At 41.2% G+C, this 22,961-nt stretch overlaps 1 protein-coding gene across 4 annotated transcripts in view; it reads left to right on the top strand.

Moving 5' to 3' along the window:
- pikfyve (phosphoinositide kinase, FYVE finger containing) overlaps nucleotides 1–22,961 on the top strand; it is a 161,840-nt gene that overhangs the window by 49,525 nt on the left and 89,354 nt on the right. For all 4 annotated transcript variants that reach the window (XM_078228705.1, XM_078228703.1, XM_078228706.1 and 1 more), the window contains exons 4-8: nucleotides 4,300–4,418; nucleotides 5,933–6,104; nucleotides 9,283–9,490; nucleotides 18,437–18,526; nucleotides 21,546–21,684. In XM_078228705.1, coding sequence (XP_078084831.1) covers nucleotides 4,300–4,418; nucleotides 5,933–6,104; nucleotides 9,283–9,490; nucleotides 18,437–18,526; nucleotides 21,546–21,684 — 728 coding nt within the window. The remainder of the gene's footprint in view (nucleotides 1–4,299; nucleotides 4,419–5,932; nucleotides 6,105–9,282; nucleotides 9,491–18,436; nucleotides 18,527–21,545; nucleotides 21,685–22,961) is intronic.

The following is a 22,961-nucleotide window of genomic DNA, read 5'->3' as shown; positions in this document are numbered from 1 at the left end:
AGAGAATTGCGGGGAGAAGATTTAGCACTTTTAGCGTATTTAGCACGGATGAGAACCCCCTTTGAGATTCTCCCCACTTTCGTGCCCCGAGCATTTAAATATCTATAGTCAATTTCAAGCTGGATTCTCCCTGCTCATGCGATTCTCTGACTCTCACGTGCAGTGGGAACCCAGCACGAATCACTACTGGTCTCCACAAGCAGAGACCAGGTTTGATTTGATTTGATTTATTATTGTCACGTGTATTAGTATACAGTGAAAAGTATTGTTTCTTGCATGCTATACAAAGCATACCGTTCATAGAGAAGGAAAGGGGAGAGTGCAGAATGTAGTGTTACAGTCATAGCTAGGGTCTAGAGAAAGATCAACTTAGTGCAAGGTAGATCCATTCAAAAGTCTGATGGCAGCAGGGAAAAAACTGTTCTTGAGTCAGTTGGTACGTGACCTCAGACTTTTGTATCTTTTTCTCAACGGAAGAAGGTAGAAGAGAGAATGCGTGGGGTCCTTAATTACGCTGGCTGCTTTTCCGAGGCAGTGAGAGGTGTAGACAGAATCAATGGATGGGAGGCTGGTTTGCGTGATGGATTGGGCTACATTCATGACCTTTTGTAGTTCCTTGCGGTCTTGGGCAGAGCAGGAGCCATACCAGGCTGTGATACAACCAGAAAGAATGCTTTCTATGGTGCATCTGTAAAAGTTGGTGAGAGTCGTAGCTGGCATGCCAAATTTCCTTAGTCTTCTGAGAAAGTAGAGGCATTGGTGGGCTTTCTTAACTATAGTGTCGGCACATGTCTTGGCCACGCCGAGGCCTCAGAGGCCATTGAAGCCCCCAGGCGGTCGGGAACATTTTGGGCAGTACCCATCTGGCACTAGGTCCCTGGCACTAGATTGGCTATGCCAGGGACCTAGTGGTAGAACCTGGGGGCAGGACATGCAGGGGGCATGAAGGGGACTGGGCACCAAGGGAACCCATTGTGAGGGCCCCGATGCCAATCATGTACGTTTAGGGCAGGGGGAAGAGGAGATCAGACTAGTGATCCATGTTTGGGAATGGAGCGGGGGTCTGGCAGGGGAGGATGACTTCAGGGAGGGGAGAAGGGGTCCTGATGTCTGAGAGGGGGGGGAAAGGGAGGTTTTCAATTTCACTTTGAGATTGTGGCACCCTTTAAAAATGGCACCTGATCTCTGTGAAGCTGGTCTTGCTGGCGTGTTTAGTCCTTGCCCCTCATCAAACTGGTACAAAACTCATCCCCCTCCCAAGTGAGGGAAGATTGTGACCCCAGGCTGCCCCCCCCCCCCCCACCCCCCCCCCCCCCCCCCCCAAACACACACACACAAAAGATCATTAGCCCATTTGCGTGCAATTGCTCTTAATTAGTATTGTACAATATGTCTTGAAACTTGTATTGCTCTTCGGAGTATTCCAGATAGCCAGGTGGTGATGGTTATTTATTTATTTATTAGTCACAGGTAAGGCTTACATTAACACTGCAATGAGGTTACTGTGAAATTCCCCTAGATGTCAGGGAACTGGAGCGTAGTCTTTGCATACTTATAAATATTTTTTTATTTACAGAGGTACATTTTACAAACAACCACAGTTGCTCCCATAAGTAGAACAAATGAATCCCCAGATTATGCCTATTGGGGGCAGCACGGTAGCACAGTGGTTAGCACTGCTGCTTCACAGCTCCAGGGTCCCGGGTTCGATTCCCGGCTCGGGTCACTGTCTGTGTGGAGTTTGCACATTCTCCTCGTGTCTGCGTGGATTTCCTCCGGGTGCTCCGGTTTCCTCCCACAGTCCAAAGATGTGCGGGTTAGGTTGATTGGCCAGGTTAAAAAAAAAATTGCCCCTTAGAGTTCTGAGGTGCGTAGGTTCGCGGGATTAGCGGGTAAATATGTGGGGGTAGGGCCTGGGTGGGATTGTGGTCGGTGCAGACTCGATGGGCCGAATGGCCTCCTTCTGCACTGTAGGGTTTCTATGATTTCTATACTTGATTAAACATTGAAAGATATATATATACAATTAACGTGGTGCGTACTCTCCCGAACTCCCATGATTTGGAGCAGCATGCTTTCCCTTATTTTGTTTACAGTGATCCTCTAAGACAGTGGTTCCCAAAGGGTGCGGCGCGCCACACTGGTGTGGCGAGAGAGGATGGCAAGTGTGGCGGGAAGATTCAAGGACAATCAAAGAAACATTTAAACATGGTTTAAACAAGCATTGTTTTATACTTTCTGGATGTCCCATGATCATATTATAAAGTAGTTGTGTTCTATGTTATGAATCAAGCACTGCTAGGAGTTGTTTTTTTTTGTTTTTGAATGTATTTCTCATCAATAAAAAATTCGGTGTGGCGCGAGCAAATTTTTATTCCGAAAGTGCGGCCCAGTGGAAGAAAGTGGAACAAAGTTTGGGAACTACTGCTCTAAGATATGCAGGAGAAATTAAAGTTTTTAAACTCTGCTTTTCTTCAGTTCCCAATGCTTAAAAAAGTTGTAATATTATTCTTTGTAATAAACTTTGCTTTAAGGCAACTTATTTTTGTTCGTGGTAAGATACAGGTTCACAGTGGTTACATTACAGAAGGTGTGTTTTCAAGCTTAGCTATAATTGATGGTGAGGCTGTGGGAGAGGAGAACTGAGCTCAGCAGGGGGTCGGCCAGGGAGCCAGGAAAATCAGCACATCAGCAGCAGCACCCTCACTGTGGCCTGGCTGTCACTGCATATACATGAAATAGACAGCACAGACATACTATACCTATCAACAGGACACAGTTGAATGTTCTTACTATTAGCACCAAATCTGTAATTAAGACACAAATAAGTGACCATTTTCTAAACGGACATTCCATCCATCTACCACTAAAGATTGTCACATTACTGATGGGACACGATTAAATAGCTATTGTCTCAGGCCTACCTCTTTGTATCACGTGCAAATAAGTTACTGGCGTATGTGGCTAGAAACAATTATCTTTACTAGAAGTTGTAAGATATGCCCTACAAAAAAGGCTGACCATACACAATTGAGCAGAGCAGACTGAAGAAGCCTTAGGGATTCTCCAGTTCTCCCCTTATCCATAAGACGGCAGTAAAGGATCCATCACTCGTGAACGCTGTGTCCGAATATCTTTTTAGCTCCGACAAGGATGTATAAAGGGTGTCTTCCCACCTAGTTGCCTAGGGAGGTGAAATGATGGAGGTATCGATCAGCTAAGGTGGCATGAAGTATCCAACAATAATCTAAGGTTACTAAGCTTTCATGTAGGCAACAGCCTAACTTTGGAATTAACAATGAATAGGGGCATTGATTTAGCTCCTATCTGCCACAGTAAGCAAGTATGCAAGACAGAAAGCCAAGAGTGAGGCTAAAGCGTAGTAATTCAGAGTGCAGGAGGTGGGAAGTGATGTTCCACGAGGGCAGTGTAGAGACCACTGCTATTCACAGTTTACATTAACAAATTGGACTTTGGAATTAAGAACAAATTTTCTAAATTTGAACATGGTACCAAATAGGACTGAGGGGGACCGCAACAAATTACGGGAAGAAACTTTCAAAATGGGCAATAAACTGGCAAATGAGGTTAGAAACAAATGAGAGGTGGTATATTTTGAGTATGAGAGTAGGTAGGTCACTTATTACTTGGAAGATGCAAGTCTAGGTGGTAAAGGAGCAAAGAGATCTTTGAGCACAATTACAGCAACTGTGCCATAGATGAGACATAAAAACAAGCATTCAGCTTTATTTCCAGAGGAACTGTATTAAAAAGGGGAGAAGTTATGCTAGATCTTGTATCCACCTTGGTTAGGCCACGCAGTTGCCCATCAGTGGGTAAGAACATAGCTTGAGGCCATCAATATGTGATAGTCGCCAAGCGATTCAGTAGGGAATTCAGAAGAAATGTCTTCACCCAAAAAGTGGTGAGAATGTGGAACGCACTACCACAAGAAGTAGTTGAAGCTAATAGTATCGAAGCATTTAAATGGAAACTTGACAAACCCATGAGAAAGAAAGAAATAGAGGGTTATGGTTGAGGTAAAAGAGGAAACAATGACTGGACTAGAGCAGAAACACTGGCATGGACTGGTTGGGCTGAGTGGCCTGTTTCTGTGCCTTACATCATACATATTATTTCAAACTAGCATAAATGCCAGACTGTAAGGAAAGTTGCAAAACATTCAGCTCTGGAACAGCTCAACTTAAAAAATTAAAAGGAAATTTAAGTAATGTTCTAATCGAAGTTAGTTTTTAAAAAAAATATTATGACTTGTATGGCTTTTGATTTATTAATTAGATGGTCATAGAAAACCAGATGTGTCGATGGGAAGCCATGATCCTCGGACAGCCGTACAACTGAGGAGTCTTACTACAGTTCTAAAGCGCTTGAAAGAAATCATGGAGGGAAAAAGCCAGGTACAGTATATAATAAACAACGATTTAAGTTTATGAACTTATTGCAACACAAATCCCAAAGGGAGAAACAAGCTCATGGGGCAGTAATGGATGCAAAAAGTGGGGATAAATGAGGACCCTCTGAACCATTACATAGAAACTTACAAGAGACTTTAATCACTAAAGACAAGGTTGTAGCAAAAGTAAAACAAAGGAAATATTCAGTAGGTCAGGCAGCAAGTTTGTTACCAACTGGAAGATATTAAGAGAGGTGAGCAATGCATTTCTGTTAAACAGTCAATAGAAGAACAGAGATCCACCATAACTAACTTAGAGTGACAAGCCAGAGCAGTGTTTGTGCAGAATTACATGAACTGGAGAAGAGAACTTGACTGCCATCCTGAATTTATTTGATTTTGTGGGGCAACACCAAACATTTGGACAGAAAGATCTTTGCCAAGCTTCCCAATAAGTGGGAACAGAAGCAGTTGTAATAAGTGCTGTAATGTTACATCTGTCCTTGGTAACTTTATCTGTATAATTACCCAGAACAGAATTAGGTCGACCATTGTAGGCTGCCTTCAAGAAGAGCAAGTTGATTTTCTTCGAGGTATGTTTCAGGGACTGCAAATTTTGAGGATAACAGTGCAGGAGAGAAGATGAATTTTCTTTGGCCTTATTCTGAGTGTGCATGACACACAGATCCAGGAGTGGACATGAAATTGAAAGCTAAGGGAGAAAAGAACCTAAAGTGTGACCAAGAGTAACTCCAAGAAATACAGTGACTGATGCGATTGCAGTGCACATGCAACTAGAAGAGCATGGTGCAAAAACCTGAAACAGAATAGTGATCTGTTTTATTGCCTTAGGTTCCTCGGGGACACAAAAGAGTTAAGACAAATGTGAGGAATTTGAGGAAACGCATTTTCGTCCCACATTCAATACTGTTATTCAAATTTTAATGCCCAACAGTGTCTTCACTTTTGTAAGAAATAACATTTATTTAGGCACCAATTTAGGGCTTTTTGGGTTAGTAGGGCCATTTATTAGAATTTAAATAGTGGATTTCAGTTTCATGATGATTGATGTATAGCTGTTTCTGTTTTTGTGTAATAAATTAAAGAGAGTACATTTGAAATTTTGGCAGTATTTGTGTAGTTACCATACTAGGTAAATTGACTTTACTAAAAGTAAATTAGCACTGCATAAGGTAGGCATGTATATTATGTTACATCTTTTTGAAAATATGCATGTACCCAAATGATGTAATCATTATCGAAGTTCCAGTAATGCCTGACTTTTAAGTTTAGTCAAATTGGTTTCGAGCTTCATCAGTTCTGTCATTCTATTGATGGACTACAATGGATTTCCATCTAAGTATTCTGAAATGCTAAAATAGAAAAGGAAAAATGGAGGGGAGGGAAGGTTTAAGTGGAGATTAATTAGCACTTGAGATTCATAATGTTTAATTCTATTGTGCTTTAATAGTTCAAAACCATTGAACCCTTGATTATTACTTCTACTTTGCAATACAGGATACTGACTTGAAGCAGTACTGGATGCCAGATAGTCAGTGTAAGGAGTGTTATGACTGTAATGAGAAGTTTACCACCTTTAGACGCCGACATCACTGCCGTTTATGTGGACAGATCTTCTGTAGTCGCTGTTGCAATCAGGAAATTCCTGGAAAATTCATGGGTTATGCTGGTATGTAAATATCAAAGTTAATTTCAGATTGTATGTGCCAGTGATTAATCTATTTAAACAACTAAAGAGAACCAGTAATAGTTTAGTATATTGTGATGGGTTAAGTTTAGTATATTATGGTGGGTTAAATAACTGGATAAGTATAACCAACAGGCCAGGAATATGGTATTAGTTTCTTTCGTGGGTGGAAAGAGAAATGATCAAGCTTGATTAAAATATTTTTAGAAAATAAAATGGTGGCAAAATTTAACCAGGAAACAAGTTGTTGAAGTTCGAAATCTTATAAAAGTCAAGTTTTTGAGACCAGTCTTTTCGGCCAAAAGTCATTGATTTTCATACAGTTAATGCTTTTGGGGATTGACATCTGTGCTGGATTTGAGCTGAAAAAGACCCTCAGAATGGAATAGAATAAAAACAAACAACGCTGAAGATTTAATACTAATTCTCTAACATTATTTTATAACATCATAAACTATATACGTTTCATCCAACACAATATAACTACATACCATAATGAATTAACCATAGTACTTCACATTGAAATCCTTCAGAATCACTTTTGATCACTATTTGAACCACTGAACAATTAATCACACCAACCTGATTGTATAACATCTTCGTATGGGTCTTTTTTGTCTTCACGACAAGGCCATGAGACATAGGAGCAGATTTAAGCCATTCAGCCCATCGAGTCTGTTCCGCCATTCAATCATGGCTGATATTTTTCTCATCCCCATTCTCCTGCCTTTTCCCCATAACCCCTGGTGCCTTTATTAATCAAGAGCCTATCACCATTAACTTCAGTAGCATCATTCCACATGTAATCATCCTCGGTACTGCTGAGCACATTCATTATTCCACAATTTTGAGATGATTTTTGGACAATATTGGGATCAAGTTCATCCCATGCTAAGATCCATTCATACAATTTTGCTTCTGTGCCCACATATTTACATCCTTTGTGGTTGTTTTTTTTTCCCTTCCAACATTCAATTGTTCCACATTTTTTGTCCTTGAGGGATTCAATTCTCAGGGCTAAACAGCACTCCTAAGACTGCTGGGAATTGCTGCCATGTCGGTGTTGGTTGACTTCACATCACTGCCTATGTTATTCACAAGGTGGGATTTGAACGTGTCCCAAATTAGCAAGTTTTTTTTCATAATCCTCTTGGTCTCATGTTGCACACTTCTTTGATCCATTTCTTGCAACAGCCTTCATCCGTTCAGCCTTTCTCATGAACATAGATGACAAAGCCTCTCTGAAATTTCTCTTTGGGGGAGATTATTGTGCTTGAGTATCACCATCTGTTTTAAATTTATGCCATCTGCCAAGATGGAACCAATGTGAATTGCAACTTCCTGTGACCTATTGTCTTTACGACAGTGTGCCACAATCTTAATTTTCTAGCATGTTGAAACTAATCAGTATTGTTGTGGGAAATGTACCACTGAGTCAGGCTTGAAGGTTTCAAGAATACAGTTTTATTTTAACGAAGCTTCGTGGAGAAAAGGCACTAACAAGCAGCAAACCTTGTCTCAATGAGACAATAGGAGCGGTCCATCTTTATACCCTTTACACAATAGATGGACATCTAGCCATTATCACATCGTTGTAATCAAGTAGATGATCGATTGTTAACACATTGTTATAGACAAATACAGACAGATACAGACATAAGCATGTTAACATCGCATTGTTCTATGAATGGATACATTTCCTTCGTCAGTGACCATCAATGGTTTTAGTTTCGGTCTATTCATATAGTAATTTATAGTAATTGGTTTTCCTGCAGTTATGTATTCCCGATCCCACCTGTAGCTAATCTCGTTATCTATCCCTATTGTCCTTATCCTAAAGAGTGCCTCAAGCCCTGGCTGGCTTCCTGTAGGATTTGATTCCTGAATGTTTAACTTTGAATAGCTGTCTGTCCTTTATGTTTTAATCTCAGGTGACTGTCTGTACTGAAAGTCAGTGCCTGTTTAATGTCTTTGTTTATGTGCCAGGCAGCCATTTTATGTCTACCCATCTGTATATTTTTCCCACTTCAGTATCAATAGGCATTTTACACTGGATGTCAAATAATAAAATGTCGGAATGTGCTGACTTTATCATTACGCTCAAGTGGCTGATGCCATGACATTTTCGTTTTCAGATTGAATACTAAATCATGCCGTTTCATGAATTTTGCACACCATCCTGCATTGACCTTGAATCCTGGAATACCATCTTTCTTTGCTTTTCTGAGGGTGTTGAGTGAGATAGCTCCATGAGTGATAATATTACAATTTGCCAATGTATGTTAAAGCATTCTGCTACTTTTTTCTTCAGGTGAGGCCACTTGCTTGGTCTTACTCTGCTGGCGCATTTAATTCTTCAGCACCGTTCAAGTTCATTCAATATCTTTCACCAGTCTCTTAATTATTTTCTTGGAAACATTAAAACTCTTGCTGCTGCACAATTATTAGTCTTCTTGACAATTCAACAACTTTTATTTTAAATCGAGCTGCATTCTTGATATTCTTTCTCAAAAACATTGTGATAAATCGTTGTGGTAGACATTAGTCTTGTCATTTGGAGGTGGTGTTGCTGCTCAAATTGACAGAGGGAAAATCTAAAGGTTCCTGTATGTATCTTAGTAATAACCAGTAAGTAATTAATAATCACAACACTGTTTGGTCCCTAAAAAACGTAGAGTCAACTTTTAGATGCGGTTTATGGCAAAAAAAAGTAAAGGGTTGACTTCTATACAAGTATATATGGTAAATGTAAGAATTTTAGTCTTCCAGTCTTTAAAATCATTCTTGGTACCAAGGGCTGCTGTTAGTTACATTTGCTAATTTACTATTGTACTGTAGGCTGCAGGTGGTCGAAAATATCTATTCATATATATATGCTCCAGAACTGATATATAAGAAATATAGTTAATAAAATTCAGTCACTAGGCTTATCTCGTGTGAAGCAATATTGCCTGTGGTGTGAAGCATTGTTCATGTGCTCGGTTTGCCATATATAACAATAAATAACACTTGTTTCGAAAAGGCATATTATCTTGTAAACATGGAAAATGAGTGCTTGCCTTTAAAACCTTCATTCGAGCTGCCGTATAGGTTTGTGAACTTTTTCAAATGTATGCATTTCTTGGAAACGATTCTAAACTATTCACAATTTTCTTTTCAGGTGATCTTCGAGCATGCACTTATTGTCGTAAAATAGCTTTGAACTATGCACATTCCACAGACAGCAGCTCCATTGGTGAGGATCTAAATGTCTTGACTGACTCAATGTACTCTGTATCCATTTTGGATCCGAGTGAACCTAGAACTCCTGTAAGTGGAAGAAAAGTCATCAGAAATATATTTTTGGAAGAGGACCTTGCATGGCAGAGGTATGAAAAGTATGGGTTCATATTTTAACAGTCTTTTACAAATGCAATATGGGTTTGGGTCCAGGGGAAACTGGTGAAAGTCTCATTCCCGGTTGCTACAAATGACATGAGAAATTTCCTGGTTGCTACAAATGACATGAGAAATATATTTCTGTAATCTCAGTCTAGTTTCTTACGTGCCGATTCATGGCACAAGTTGGTGATTAAATGACACTCTTGCCTTGGTTATAATGCTAAACGATTTAAATAATAGACCCGCGTTGATGCGATAGAAACCACTCATTCAGTTACTGCATCTTGTTTGATCCAAAATTTTCTCTCTTGTGGTCGAAGTTGTGCTTAATTTTGGATTATTTATCTTGACAGAGTTCTGAGAGTGGAAAATTGCTCCATAGTATCTCATACTGGCATCTCTTACAATGAGTAAAGTTCTCCAAAACATTTTATGGAAAGCCTTTGCAGGGTGCTGGGGCATTGCATTTAAGAGCAGCCAAAGCTGAGCCAAGTTAACGACAATTGTTTTTTTTAAAGAATTCAGAGAAAATGTTTTGTGATGTGAAAGGTTTGAGACATACTGTGAAGGAAAAACAGTTATTGATGTCTGATGTATGCAGCATATCACAAATTATTTTAGCTTTGAAAGATACAGGTCCCTTGATTTGTATTTTTAAATTCAGTGTCAGTAAGCTAAGTGAACGACCCTTGTTTTCTCTGTCTGGCCATTCACTGAATATGTTGTCATCATTGCAGATTTGGTTTCACATGAATATCATTATTGGAAGGAAACTGTGCCCCGTTGTTTCATGGTTATTAGTGTGTGAATTGTTTCTTATTCAATTTTCTTCATTCAAATCAACATTTGCATTTAAGGTTAAAATTTCCTGTTCTTCAAAAAGAAAGGCACCCTGATGGGGTTGCCTTCTCAGGCTTACAATCAAGTCTTTGGGTTATTTAGTGTTCTTCCCTGTTCTCTCTAGTAATTTTTTCTCTTTCATTGAAAAGGCTTTGTTTTTCCCTGTTATCAGACTGATTCTCTTAACTCAGCCTAGCATATTTTCTATAATTTGCCAGCTGTCTCAATGAAAATTTTCAAGGAAAGATTTTCTCCCCTTTTTCATTGAGTTTACACTCGCACATAAAGTAGTGTTTATCAATAAATCAGTGTTATTTTGACACTACTAATATTCACTGCATCATCCTGTTCGATGCCATTACCCAACATTAAAACCACAGCTCCTATGGTGCAGTAGCGGGTATAGGCTAATGTTAATATTCACCAAATGATTAAAGTGTTGCAGTGGTTAAATATGAAAAGTGCTGGATGCAAGGGTGGGTGGGCAGTGTTGCCTCTGAAAATATTGCTGGGTGACAAATTAGCATTGTTTCACTAAAATGCCCATCAAACCTTCAGAAAATGTGGTCAGATTTACTTCTGTGAGGATCGGATGAATGTTGTTTTGGAAATGAAGCACAAGCAAAACTTGTAGGTTCTTTTAGAGATTAGCCTTAGAGACACAACACTCAGCATGACTTGCCCTGCGCATGAAAGAATCCTTTCAGATATCAGTTGAGCTTGCCCAGGACAAAACATTGCCAGTAATCTAGAGAAATCCCATTTACAGTATGTTCTGGACACAACTATCTCCAGCTGGATGGCAGATTCATGGTTGTCTGACCTGATTCCCAGTTACAATCCAATATTTGCATGAAGTATTATTTGTGTATCATTGCCTTCATGTCAATAATCCTTTTTGTGCCCTTTGCACCATTTTATAATATCTTTACAATCTCCATGAAAATCAATGCTTTGGACAAACATTCTTCAGCAGCATTTTTCACAGACATGAACATAAATGATCTATATTTCACTTAATGCATAGGAATGATAGAATTTTCTGTGCCAGTCATAATGGGACTGTGCTCTAGGTAATAGTGGCTATTTTATATTGACAAAGGTACACACATTTCTATTGTTACTGGACAGCTGGAATTCCAAAGATCATTCTGCAGCGTACTTTGCAGGAGTGCTGATACGCTAGTGGATGATCGCAGCTAAAAATTAATCCAGCCACAAAGTGGAGCCTTCCATTTGTGGGAGCAGCCCCAAACTCCTTTTCAACAGGAGGTTTACAATGGCTTCTTCCAAAAGATAGAAAACTCCAGAAGATCTGCTGCATACATGTGAAATACCCTTCAACCCAGCATAAAGATTGCTATATGGTTTCCTCCATTGGTCTTCATAGCTTGGATAATTCACAAGATTAGGGTAGAGATTACATGACCCACAGTGTAGTCCTCAGATCTTCCAGCCTTCAACAACAGCCTCTGTCAAGATTTTCTGATTCAGGTGGATGGTCAGATCTGACACAGGCTACAAGGCTCCAGATTGGCAACAGAGTATTTGAAAGGCTAAACTGATGTAACGGAGTTCTTCAGCAATCTGTAGGCTCATTTTGACCTTTGGAAATAAATATTTTAAAAGTTTACAATCAGAAAGCTTCATGTCATTATGTAAACACAATGATAACAATTCAACAAGCTGTATGATATAGCAACAGTTCCATTGTTCGTAAATATTATTAGAATGGAGACACTCTGTTGTAATAGTTGCCAAGCATCTTGATGTTGAAGTCAATGCAATGTCCTGAACTTTGGATATTTTTCCATTAGTTCGGCACAAAACCCAGGTGGAAAAATTAGAGCTGTTCCATTTAAGAGTGAATTTTTATTGAATGGTAAATGACAATTGCTGGTGAACAATCTCCCTGGCACTTAAAATTAATTTTATAAGTGTGAGCTCTTATTTCCTCAGAAGAAAGTTAATGATAGAGATGTAAAAGAAACCAACTGTTTAGTTTCTGTCTATTATTCTCTCCCTTAATCCTATTTGTATTTTCCAATTCTACATTTTGCTTTCTGTACATGATTTGAATCTAATTTATAATTCCTAGTTTATACTTTCTTGTTTGGACTTTGTCTTGTGCGGACTCCTCAATCTGGTTTAAAAAACCTGGCTGTGACTTGCCATGGTCAAAATTGCCGCAGATTCCACGTAGAGTGGTCATGCTGAAACAGATGGTGAATTGGTGATAATGTCCATTGACAAGACTAAAAAGTCTGGATAGTTGTCAATGAGATGAGTGGCAAAAGTTGTTCCTTTGATGCTGGGCACAAAATCCAAGCCAATTATTACAATTCATGTCTTACTGTCATTTAATTTTCTCACAATTGGGAGCTGTGCAGTACGCTGTGGTGTCTTGAAAGTATGACCATCATTCCTTTTGATGATTACTTACTTTGACTTAGTAGCACCTGTGTCTGGGGATTATTGAGACAGACAAAACACTCCATTCTCTTCAGTCCACAGCCAATGTTCCTGATCATTCCAAAATCTATTGACCAGCTACTATGTCTAGTCGGAGCACACTGCATGGTCAGATGGGCAGGCCATGATGATAGAAGTTGTGTGAGATGGCCAAACCAGTCACACATCTGTTTTGCAGATGCCAGATGAAACTAGAGGCTGTTCTGAGTTTTTTTTAGTAGTGTTTGCTCAACTGAGAATCTTTCGAAGACATCTGGTATCAAATGCATTTAGGTTTTTTATTAATGACTTAGAGGAGGGGGCTGAAGGGTGGATCAGTAAATTTGCTGATGACACCAAGATTGGTGGAGTAGTGGATGAGGTGGAGGGCTGTTGTAGGCTGCAAAGAGACATAGATAGGATGCAAAGCTGGGCTGAAAAAAATGGCAAATGGAGTTTAACCCTGATAAATGTGAGGTGATTCATTTTGGTAGGACTAATTTAAATGTGGATTACAGGGTCAAAGGTAGGGTTCTGAAGACTGTGGAGGAACAGAGAGATCTTGGGGTCCATATCCACAGATCTCGAAAGGTTGCCACTCAAGTGGATAGAGCTGTGAAGAAGGCCTATAGTGTGTTAGCTTTTATTAACAGGGGGTTGGAGTTTAAGAGCCGTGGGGTTATGCTGCAACTGTACAGGACCTTGGTGAGACCACATTTGGAATATTGTGTGCAGTTCTGGTCACCTCACTATAAGAAGGATGTGGAAGCGCTGGAAAGAGTGCAGAGGAGATTTACCAGGATGCTGCCTGGTTTGGAGGGTAGGTCTTATGAGGAAAGGTTGAGGGAGCTAGGGCTGTTCTCTCTGGAGTGGAGGAGGCTGAGGGGAGACTTAATAGAGGTTTATAAAATGATGAAGGGGATAGATAGAGTGAATGTTCAAAGACTATTTCCTCGGGTGGATGGAGCTATTACAAGGGGGCATAACTATAGGGTTCGTGGTGGGAGATATAGGAAGAATATCAGAGGTAAGTTCTTTACGCAGAGAGTGATTGGGGTGTGGAATGGACTGCCTGCAGTGATAGTGGAGTCAGACACTTTAGGAACATTTAAGCGGTTATTGGATAGGCACATGGAGCACACCAGGATGATAGGGAGTGGGATAGCTTGATCTTGGTTTCAGATAAAGCTCGGCACAACATCGTGGGCCGAAGGGCCTGTTCTGTGCTGTACTGTTCTATGTTCTATGTTCCTCAACCATATTGGATGATGGAGGGTGAAGAGTACATTTGCACTTTTAGAACCTTTTATTTTCATGGAAAGTTTTTTACTATTCCAAATAGTTTTCAGCTGGGCTGGTTACTGTTCTCACTGGGTCTTGCGCATGACTCCTCACACCATTCTTGTAAATAAAATTATACATCAGCGTGAATTGGTATTCCAGGTTGGGACACCCTCACAGATGACATCAGCTGGGTTTGTGACACCATGGTATTTCAGCAGAAAAGTGAAAGAGAAAACACTGCCTTTGTAAATAAAGATGAAGAGGTGAAGAGGAATGCCCAGAAAGACACAGGAGAATTTATCAACAAACAAGCAAGAAGCACAAGACTCAGCTGGCTACATTGACTGGAAATCACTGTTTCAATTTGGAAAGAAGATTATAGGTGGCACAAAAGTAAGGATGACACCAAATAGTGAGAGATGGTACATTTACCTCAAAAGTTGAAGACAGATTATCATTGTTGGCCGAACACTTTCAGTAGGTTCTCAATGATCAATCGAGCCCAAGCTGATCAGCCCTCGACTGAACTTCCAAAAAGTGTAGAGATGATCACTGAAAACAAAAGGTGCAGCCAATAGCTACACTCAAGAACAACAGACTTCCCTGGATGGATGTCATTGCAGAAATGCTCAAGGCAGGTGGAGAAGCAGCCCTCCAGTCACCATGTAAATTTTGTAATCAGCGTTGGGACACTGGTGTTCCCTAGGACTGGAAAGGTGGGTCAATTGTCTGTATCTCTTTTAAAAAAAAAGACAGTCTCACTGAATGTGACAGTTGGAGGTGAGTAATTCTCCTATCAAAGCAGGTAAAATCTACTGCCAACTTATCCTTAAACCATATTTGAGATGTAGTGGATGGTGAACTTTGAGAAGAAGAGGCAAGCTAGACTCTTTTCAAATGTGTGGATGCAATCCATACGAACTAGGGGTTTGCTGAGTTTATTTAGTGTATCCCATCATTTTAAGTGCCCTTGTCTTTTTATTAAGCGGATCATTCATTGGCACGCCTACCTGGGCCATAAAACTATAAGATGTAGGAGCAGAAATAGACCATTTGGCTCATTGAGTCTGCCCTGCCATTCAGTGAGTTTTGTTTAAAGTTTATTTATTAGTGTCACAAGTGGGCTTACATGAACACTGCAATGAAATTACTGTGAAAACCCCCTAGTCGCCCCACTCCAGCACTTGTTCGGGTACATTGAGGGACAATTTAGCATGTCTAATGCACTGAACCAGCACGTCTTTTGATTGTGGGAGGAAACTGGAGTACCCGGGGGAAGCACACACAGACACTGGGAGAACGTGCAAATTTTTCCACACAGTCACCCAAGATGGGAATCGAACTCGAGCCCCTGGTGCTGTGAGGCAGCGATGCTAACCACTCTGCCACCGTGCTGCCTATGACTGATCAGATCATGACTGATTTGATATGATAATCTTCAACTCCACTTTCCTGCATTGATGCCCTTCCTGATTAAAAACCTGTCTACCTCTGTCTTGAACATCCTTAACAGCCCAGCCTCTACAGCCCTCTGTGGTAAAGAATTCCACAGATTCACTACCCTCTGAGGGAAGAAATCCTTCTCATCTCTGTCTTAAATGGGCGATCCCACACTCTGAGATTATACCCTCTGTAATAGGCAGAGCTAAGCGATCCCACAACCAATGGATCAGAACTAAGATCTGCAGTCCTGCCACATCTAGCCATGAATGGTGGTGGACAATTAAACAACTCACTGAAGGAGAAGTCTCCACAAATATTCCCATCCTCAGTGATGGGGGAGCCCAGCACATCAGTGCAAAAGATAAGGCTGAAGAATTCGCAATAACCTTGAACCAGAAATGCCCAGTGGATGATCCATCCCTGTTTCCTCCGGAGATCCCCAGCATCACAGATGTCAGTCTTCAGTGATTTGATACATTCACGTGATATCAAGAAATGGCTGAAGCTGCTGGATACTGCAAAGGCTATGGGCCCTGAAAATATTCCAGCAATAGTATTGAAGACTTTTGCTCCAGAACGTGCTGTCCTTGACACCAAGGCAGCATTTGACCAAGCATGGCATCAAAGACCCGTAACAGAACTGGAGTCAAAGGGGGAAAACCCTCGGCTGGTTGGAGTCATACCTGGCACAAAGGAAAATGGCTGTGGTGATTGGAGGTCAATCATCTCAGCTCCAGGACATCACTGCAGGAGTTCCTCAGGGTAGTTTCCTAGGCTGAACCATCAATAACCTTCCTTTCATCATAAGGTCAGAAATGATGATGTTCGCTGATGACTGTACAATGCTCAGTATCATTCACAACTCCTCAGATACTAAAGCAGTCCATGTCCAAATACAGCAAGACCTGAACAATATCCAGGCTTGGGCTGACAAGTGGCAGGCAATGACCATCTCCAACAAAAGAGGAGTTAACCATCACTCCTTGACATTCAATAGCATTACCATTGCTGAATCCCCCACTATCAACATCCTGGGGGTTACTATTGACCAGAAACTGAACTAGACTAGCCATCTAAATACTGTGGCTACTACAGCAGATCAAAGGTTAGGAATTCTGCAGCGAGTAACTCACCTTCTGACTCCCCAAAGGTTAGGAGTGTAATGGAATACTCTGTATTTGCCTGAATGAGTGCTGCTCCAGGAACACTCAAGAAGATTGACAACATCAGGGACAAAGCAGCCTGCTTGATTGCTACCCTTTCCAACATTCAATCCCTCCACCACCAACCAACAGTGATAGCCATGTGTACCATCTATAAGATGCACTGCAGGAGCTCACCAAGGTTCTTTAGGCAGCACCTTCCAAACCCACAACCACTACCATCTAGAAGGACAAGAACAGCAAATACCTGGAAACACCACCACCTGCAGGTTCCCCTCCAAGTTATTCACCATCCTGACTTGTAAATATATCGCTGTTCCTTCACTGTCGCTGGGTCAAGATCCTGGCGTTCCTCCTCCCTGACAGCACTATGGGTGTACCTACACCTCCGGGACTGCAGTGGTTTCAAGAAGGCAGCTCACCACCACCTTCTCAAAGACTTTTAGCCTCATTGGTTTCCATGGTACTTTTTCTCCAGTGATTGTTATTGTACACCCACCCCTCTTTTGCCCCTTGATCGTTTAGTATTTTTGAAATATTAATAGTGTCTTCCACTCTGAAGACTGCTGCAAAGAGTTAAATTCTCCCCCAAAAATTCTAAGTGTCAGATTCGCGTGAAAACTGGAGTAATTCACGCCAGCTTTTTCAGTGGTTGTTCAGAGAAGAATCTCCCACACTCTGTGCACAGTTGAGACCATCAGCATGAATCTCATTAAATTTCAGAGGGCGGGACCTATTCCCCTGCTGGAGAGGCTGAAATCGGTGTGCTGAGCCGGCCACTGCGCATGCACCGATCTGTCATTGTCGAGATCACCGCATGTGCAGTGGCCCTGCACTGATTGCCTCCTGATTACTGGCCAGTCCGCGACCCCTGCAGGCACACCCCCCCCCCCCCCCCCCCCCCCCATTCAGGATCGGTGAACACGGTGGTAAAGGGGGAAATGCTGATAAAGTTGGGCGGGCAGTTCATTAATTCAATTGAAATACATGCAAATGCATTTAAATCGCCGTTGCGCCCGTTTCGGGCGCGAATTGGATCGCCGCCATTCCGGTAAAGTGGCCATCTGCGCGGACGCGGGCGCAGGTCACGTTAATGGCCTCACACCCGACTTTACCACGTTTTCGCACCCGGACGCAATGGCAGAATAGGGCTCCTGCGTGTATTGCTCTGCAGACATCTTAACTAATTTTTAACATGATGTTCTCCATTTTACTCGACGATCTTTTTATACTCCTGTTCCATAACTACTTATTCTCTTGCCATCAATATCCATTCCTTTATTTTTTCTCCATGATCAAGGTGTTGTGATTTGAAGTTCTTAGCAGGTTAGTACTTTAGGTAATTTTCTTCCAAAGGGAAGGAAAAAGGAAGAACATTGACACTCTTTTTTAATAAGATCCTTTTATACTGTATAGGTTTGAAGTAAAGAATCCCAAAGCCAAAAAAGCAGCTAAGATTTTCTCAGTAACTGATGTTGCTGAAGGTGTGCTGGTCATCAAAATACATGATTTGAGTGCATCTTGTATGCCATATGATAACAAGGATAAACTGCTTTGTGTGGTAATCTGCTGTTTAATTTGGTAAATTGATCTTGTGTAAGTAACATCAGTTGAGTTTGAAGCGCAAGCTGTTTTTGAGCTGTAGTTTTAAGCACATGCAATGTATCTGTTAAATTTTAAACTTTGCTGTTAAGATAGGGTAGTAAAAATTTAATTTTGGAATTGATTACATTATCTTTTCCTTCAAATCAGCTTGGGCCACCAGGATTCACAGAGTAATACTATGTCAAGTCGCCTCACCACTGTGCAAGAAGATGGAGGAAAGTCACCTGCACGGAAAAGGTATGTTTCTAACATTCTTTTAAACAATGTTTTTAACGTTTTTGGCTGTTAGCTGTCAGGCCAAACTGGCGAAACAAATATTGAAATACATTTGCAAGTTCCCATAATTCATTAAGGGAAACTTTAAAAATACAGAATTCAATACTTTTTAAAAATCTTACAACCATTCTAAAAGGCACCTTGAAAATGTGACCAATAAGAATGTACTGGCCTTACATTGTTGTTTTCATTCATATGGTTAATGGAACAATAAATTAATACTGAATTACCAGTTCTGTTGAAGAGTATTTTGAAGAATAAGGGAAGTGCAGCAAGGGGGAATGGAAAGAGTGAGTGCTTTCAGTATGAGTTTCCAGCTTTTTAACTGTCATGTCTTGTATCTGCTTAAAATATCTTTTCCCCCCTTTTTGGGTTTTTGCTCGCATTTCGCATTGCTGCGGCATGTGATGCAACAAAATCTTCATGGGCTGTTTTTTGTCCTTTAAATTCAAAAAATGAGAAAATTTTATTTTCATTTTCTTTATTTTAATATGGTGATAACTTCAGATATCCTGGACCTATAACACCAAGTGGAAATATATACATGCTTTTTTATTTGGTTTGACCATTTACTTGAATTGTGTAATAACCCAATGAGTTTAGAGTAGCTGCATTGTTTGTGGAATTGGAGACCGGAAGAATGCTCCTTACATATTCCTACAATATCCATAAGTGTCTTCTGCTCTCGTTTGCAGTTGGACTCTTTAAGGAAGAATTTCCCTGTCAGCTGATTCATGCAAGGTGCCTCAGTTCATGAACACCAATAAGCAGTCTTTGATGCATATGAGATCTAAACTTGTTTGTTGCTTCACAAGTTTTTGACCCTTAAATTCCACCATAAAAAATAATGCTGCTTTGGCTTTCACTGGAGGGCTGGGTGAACTTCAGGTTTTGATCAATTTAAAAAAACCTCCATCTGCCATGAGAATAGGGTTCATCTTAGAATTATCGTTCCTATAAACTCTTAGTGTAAATCTACAGCTTGTATTAAACTTGTATTGAAAGGATACATTTTGCAGAACAAAATAGTTGTCTCTGCTCCACAGAGTAATCTTTGGGATATGTTTTCTGGTTGGAGAATTGCCTTGTGACTTGCGTTTTTTTTAAATGTTCTTACCACTTAAGATGAAGGATATGATTTGAAAATATTAAAAGCTCCTTTATCTTGTGCATTTCACAAAAATGTTAATCTGCAGAAAATCTGTAAAACAAATTATTTGGAGCGATCCCAGTATTTCTGCTAAAGTAATTTGCTTTTTGACCAATGTTTTCAACATAGTCAATATGACCCACACTACTATTTTTGAGTGTACTAAGTGGTCTGATGACTTATCCAACAAGTTAGCAAAAATTACCCAATAGTCTAGTTATCAAAGGCAAGACTGATTGTGTTCTCTGTCTGTACTGAGTTACATAGAAACATAGAAAAACTACAGCACAAACAGGCCCTTCGGCCCACAAGTTGTGCCGAACACATCCCTACCTTCTAGACCTACCTATAACCCTCCATCCTATTGAGCTCCATGTACTCATCCAGGAGCCTCTTAAAAGACCCTATTGAGTTCACCTCCACCACCACTGATGGCAGCCGATTCCACTCGCCCACCACCTTCTGTGTGATAAACTTACCCCTAACATCTCCCCTGTACCTACCCCCCAGCACCCTAAACCTGTGTCCTCTCGTAGCAGACATTTCCACCCTGGGAAAAAGCCTCTGCGAGTCCACCCGATCTATGCCTCTCAACGTCTTATACACCTCTATTAGGTCTCCTCTCATCCTTCGTCTCTTCAAGGAGAAAAGACCGAGCTCTCTCAGCCTATCCTCATAAGGCATGCCACTCAATCCAGGCAACATCCTTGTAAATCTCCTCTGCACCCTTTCAATCTTTTCCACATCCTTCCTATAGTGAGGCGACCAGAACTGAGCACAGTACTCCAAGTGGGGTCTGACGAGGGTCTTGTATAGCTGCATCATTATCCCTGGACTCCTAAACTCAATCCCTCGGTTGATAAAGGCCAGCACACCATACGCCTTCTTAACCACAGTTAACTGATCTCATGCTGTAAAACAGTTGAAGTACCGGGTGGCACGGTAGCACAGTGGTTAGCACTGCTGCTTCACAGCTCCGGGGACCTGGGTTCGAATCCCGGCTCGGGTCGCTGTCTGTGTGGAGTTTGCACATTCTCCCTGTGTCTGCGTGGGTTTCCTCCGGGTGCTCCGGTTTCCTCCCACAGTCCAAAAATGTGCGGGCTAGGTTGATTGGCCATTCTAAATTGCCCCTTAGTATCCCGGGATGCATAGGTTAGAGGGGTTAGTGGGTAAATATGTAGGGATATGTGGATAGGGCCTGGGTGGGATTGTGGTCGGTGCAGACACGATGGGCCGAATGGCCTCTTTCTGCACTGTAGGATTCTATGATTCTATTGTGACTGGCCTCCATTCATCTAAGCATGAAATGTGGAAAAATTGTGGAAAATAAATGGTCTTCTGAATTGGACAAGGGTAGATGCAGCATGAAATTAATCTGGTGATCTCCACAGTTAAGAAAACCTGTTCTCATTCTTTTTTAGCTCTGGTGTAGAATAGTAATGAAATGATTTAAGGCAAAAGTGTTAACACTTTCAAGAGAGCAGAAGATAAGAAAAAATAAAGCTACTGTACCAGGAAACATCTTCATATCCTAGTCCAATAGTTTTCATTCTACCCCCTTTTGGAACGAGCAAATATGCATGGCTGTTATTGTGATGTTCATTATAGTTAATTTGGAGCAGTTCTTTTCCATTATGCTGCATATTCACTTATTTCGCTGAGAAAAGAATTAGCGTCACTTGAGAATGTATAAAGTTGCAAGAAAACACGTCATCAAATCTAGTAAGGGTGATAGATTTGTTTTGGCTCAGACTTGTATAGTTTTGAGTGAAGATGTTTCAAGTCTCTTCACTTTTGTTCATGATGATTTTATTTTCCTTTTTATGACAGGTCTGCAAGCATCACCAATCTTTCTTTGGACCGGTCAGCTTCACCCATGGTTCCTTCGTATGATAGCTCTATTAGTCCTCAGGCCTCTCGGGCATATGTTAAAACAGACCCCAATGAAGATGAAAGAAAAATTCTTCTGGTACTCATGCAACTTGGGTTTTAATGGTTTCTGGAAGTTAGAGAACATATGAGAGTCGGAATCATGAATCATAAAATCCCTGCAGTGGCCCATTGAGTCTGCACCGTCTCTCTGACAGATCATCTTGCCCAGGGCCATCCCCCATACTATCCCCGTAATCTCTCACATTTACCTCGCCAGTGCCCCTAATCTACACATTTTGGGATACTGAGGGGCAATTTAGCATAGCTAATCCATCCTGCACATCTTTGGACTGTTGGAGGAAACCAGAGCACCCAGAAGAAATGCAGACACGAGGAGAACATGCAAACATCATATACAGTCACCCAAGGCTGAAATTGAACTTGGGTCCCTGGCACTGTGAGGCAGCATGGCTAGCCACTGTGCCTCCCACAGAGTTTTGTCTGATGTAGTGTAATGCAATTTTCTGTGGTACTAAATGCGGTCTTTTCCTCTTTGTCCACTTTCATTACTTAAGTCATTCTTGCTTCTTTAGTCCCTAACATGTCCAAATATATTTGTGTGCTGACACATAGGCCGATAACTTCTTGGCTCTCCAGCATCAGATTTGGGAGTGCCCCAAAAATGGGCTGGGAAATCCCTCTTGGAAGTTCCCCGGTAAGTGTTTATGCGACAATTGTCCAGAAGTGCTAACTTTCCCATGACAATTGCACTTTGTTGGGAACTATCCAACAACACGATTTAAGTTGCCAACTTCGGATGGTTGTGCCAAGGGTTTGCTAGTTACTCAGGAAAAGTTTGAAGAAATAAAACCACCTCTAACACTGGTGTAACTATTTAAATACCCAGATCTGTCCCAATACGGGACACCCCACCCCCGCCTGCCACAGGAGAACTCTCCTACTTTCTTCCCCCACCGAACAATCAAAGAACAAAGAACAGTACAGCACAGGAAACAGGCCCTTCGGCCCTCCAAGCCTGTGCCGCTCCTTTGTCCAACTAGACCAATCGTTTGTATCCCTCCATTCCCAGGCTGCTCATGTGACTATCCAGGTAAGTCTTAAACGATGTCAGCGTGCCTGCCTCCACCACCCTACTTGGCAGTGCATTCCAGGCCCCCACCACCCTCTGTGTAAAAAACGTCCCTCTGATATCTGAGTTATACTTCGCCCCTCTCAGCTTGAGCCCGTGACACCTCGTGATCGTCACCTCCGACCTGGGAAAAAGCTTCCCACTGTTCACCCTATCTATACCCTTCATAATCTTGTCCACCTCTATTAGATCTCCCCTCATTCTCCGTCTTTCCAAGGAGAACA

The sequence above is a fragment of the Mustelus asterias genome, chromosome 14 (assembly GCF_964213995.1).
Source record: "Mustelus asterias chromosome 14, sMusAst1.hap1.1, whole genome shotgun sequence".
In the NCBI taxonomy this organism is placed as follows: domain Eukaryota; kingdom Metazoa; phylum Chordata; class Chondrichthyes; order Carcharhiniformes; family Triakidae; genus Mustelus; species Mustelus asterias.
Note: the sequence above shows the minus strand (reverse complement) of the source record. Positions and strands in the feature narration are given on the sequence as shown.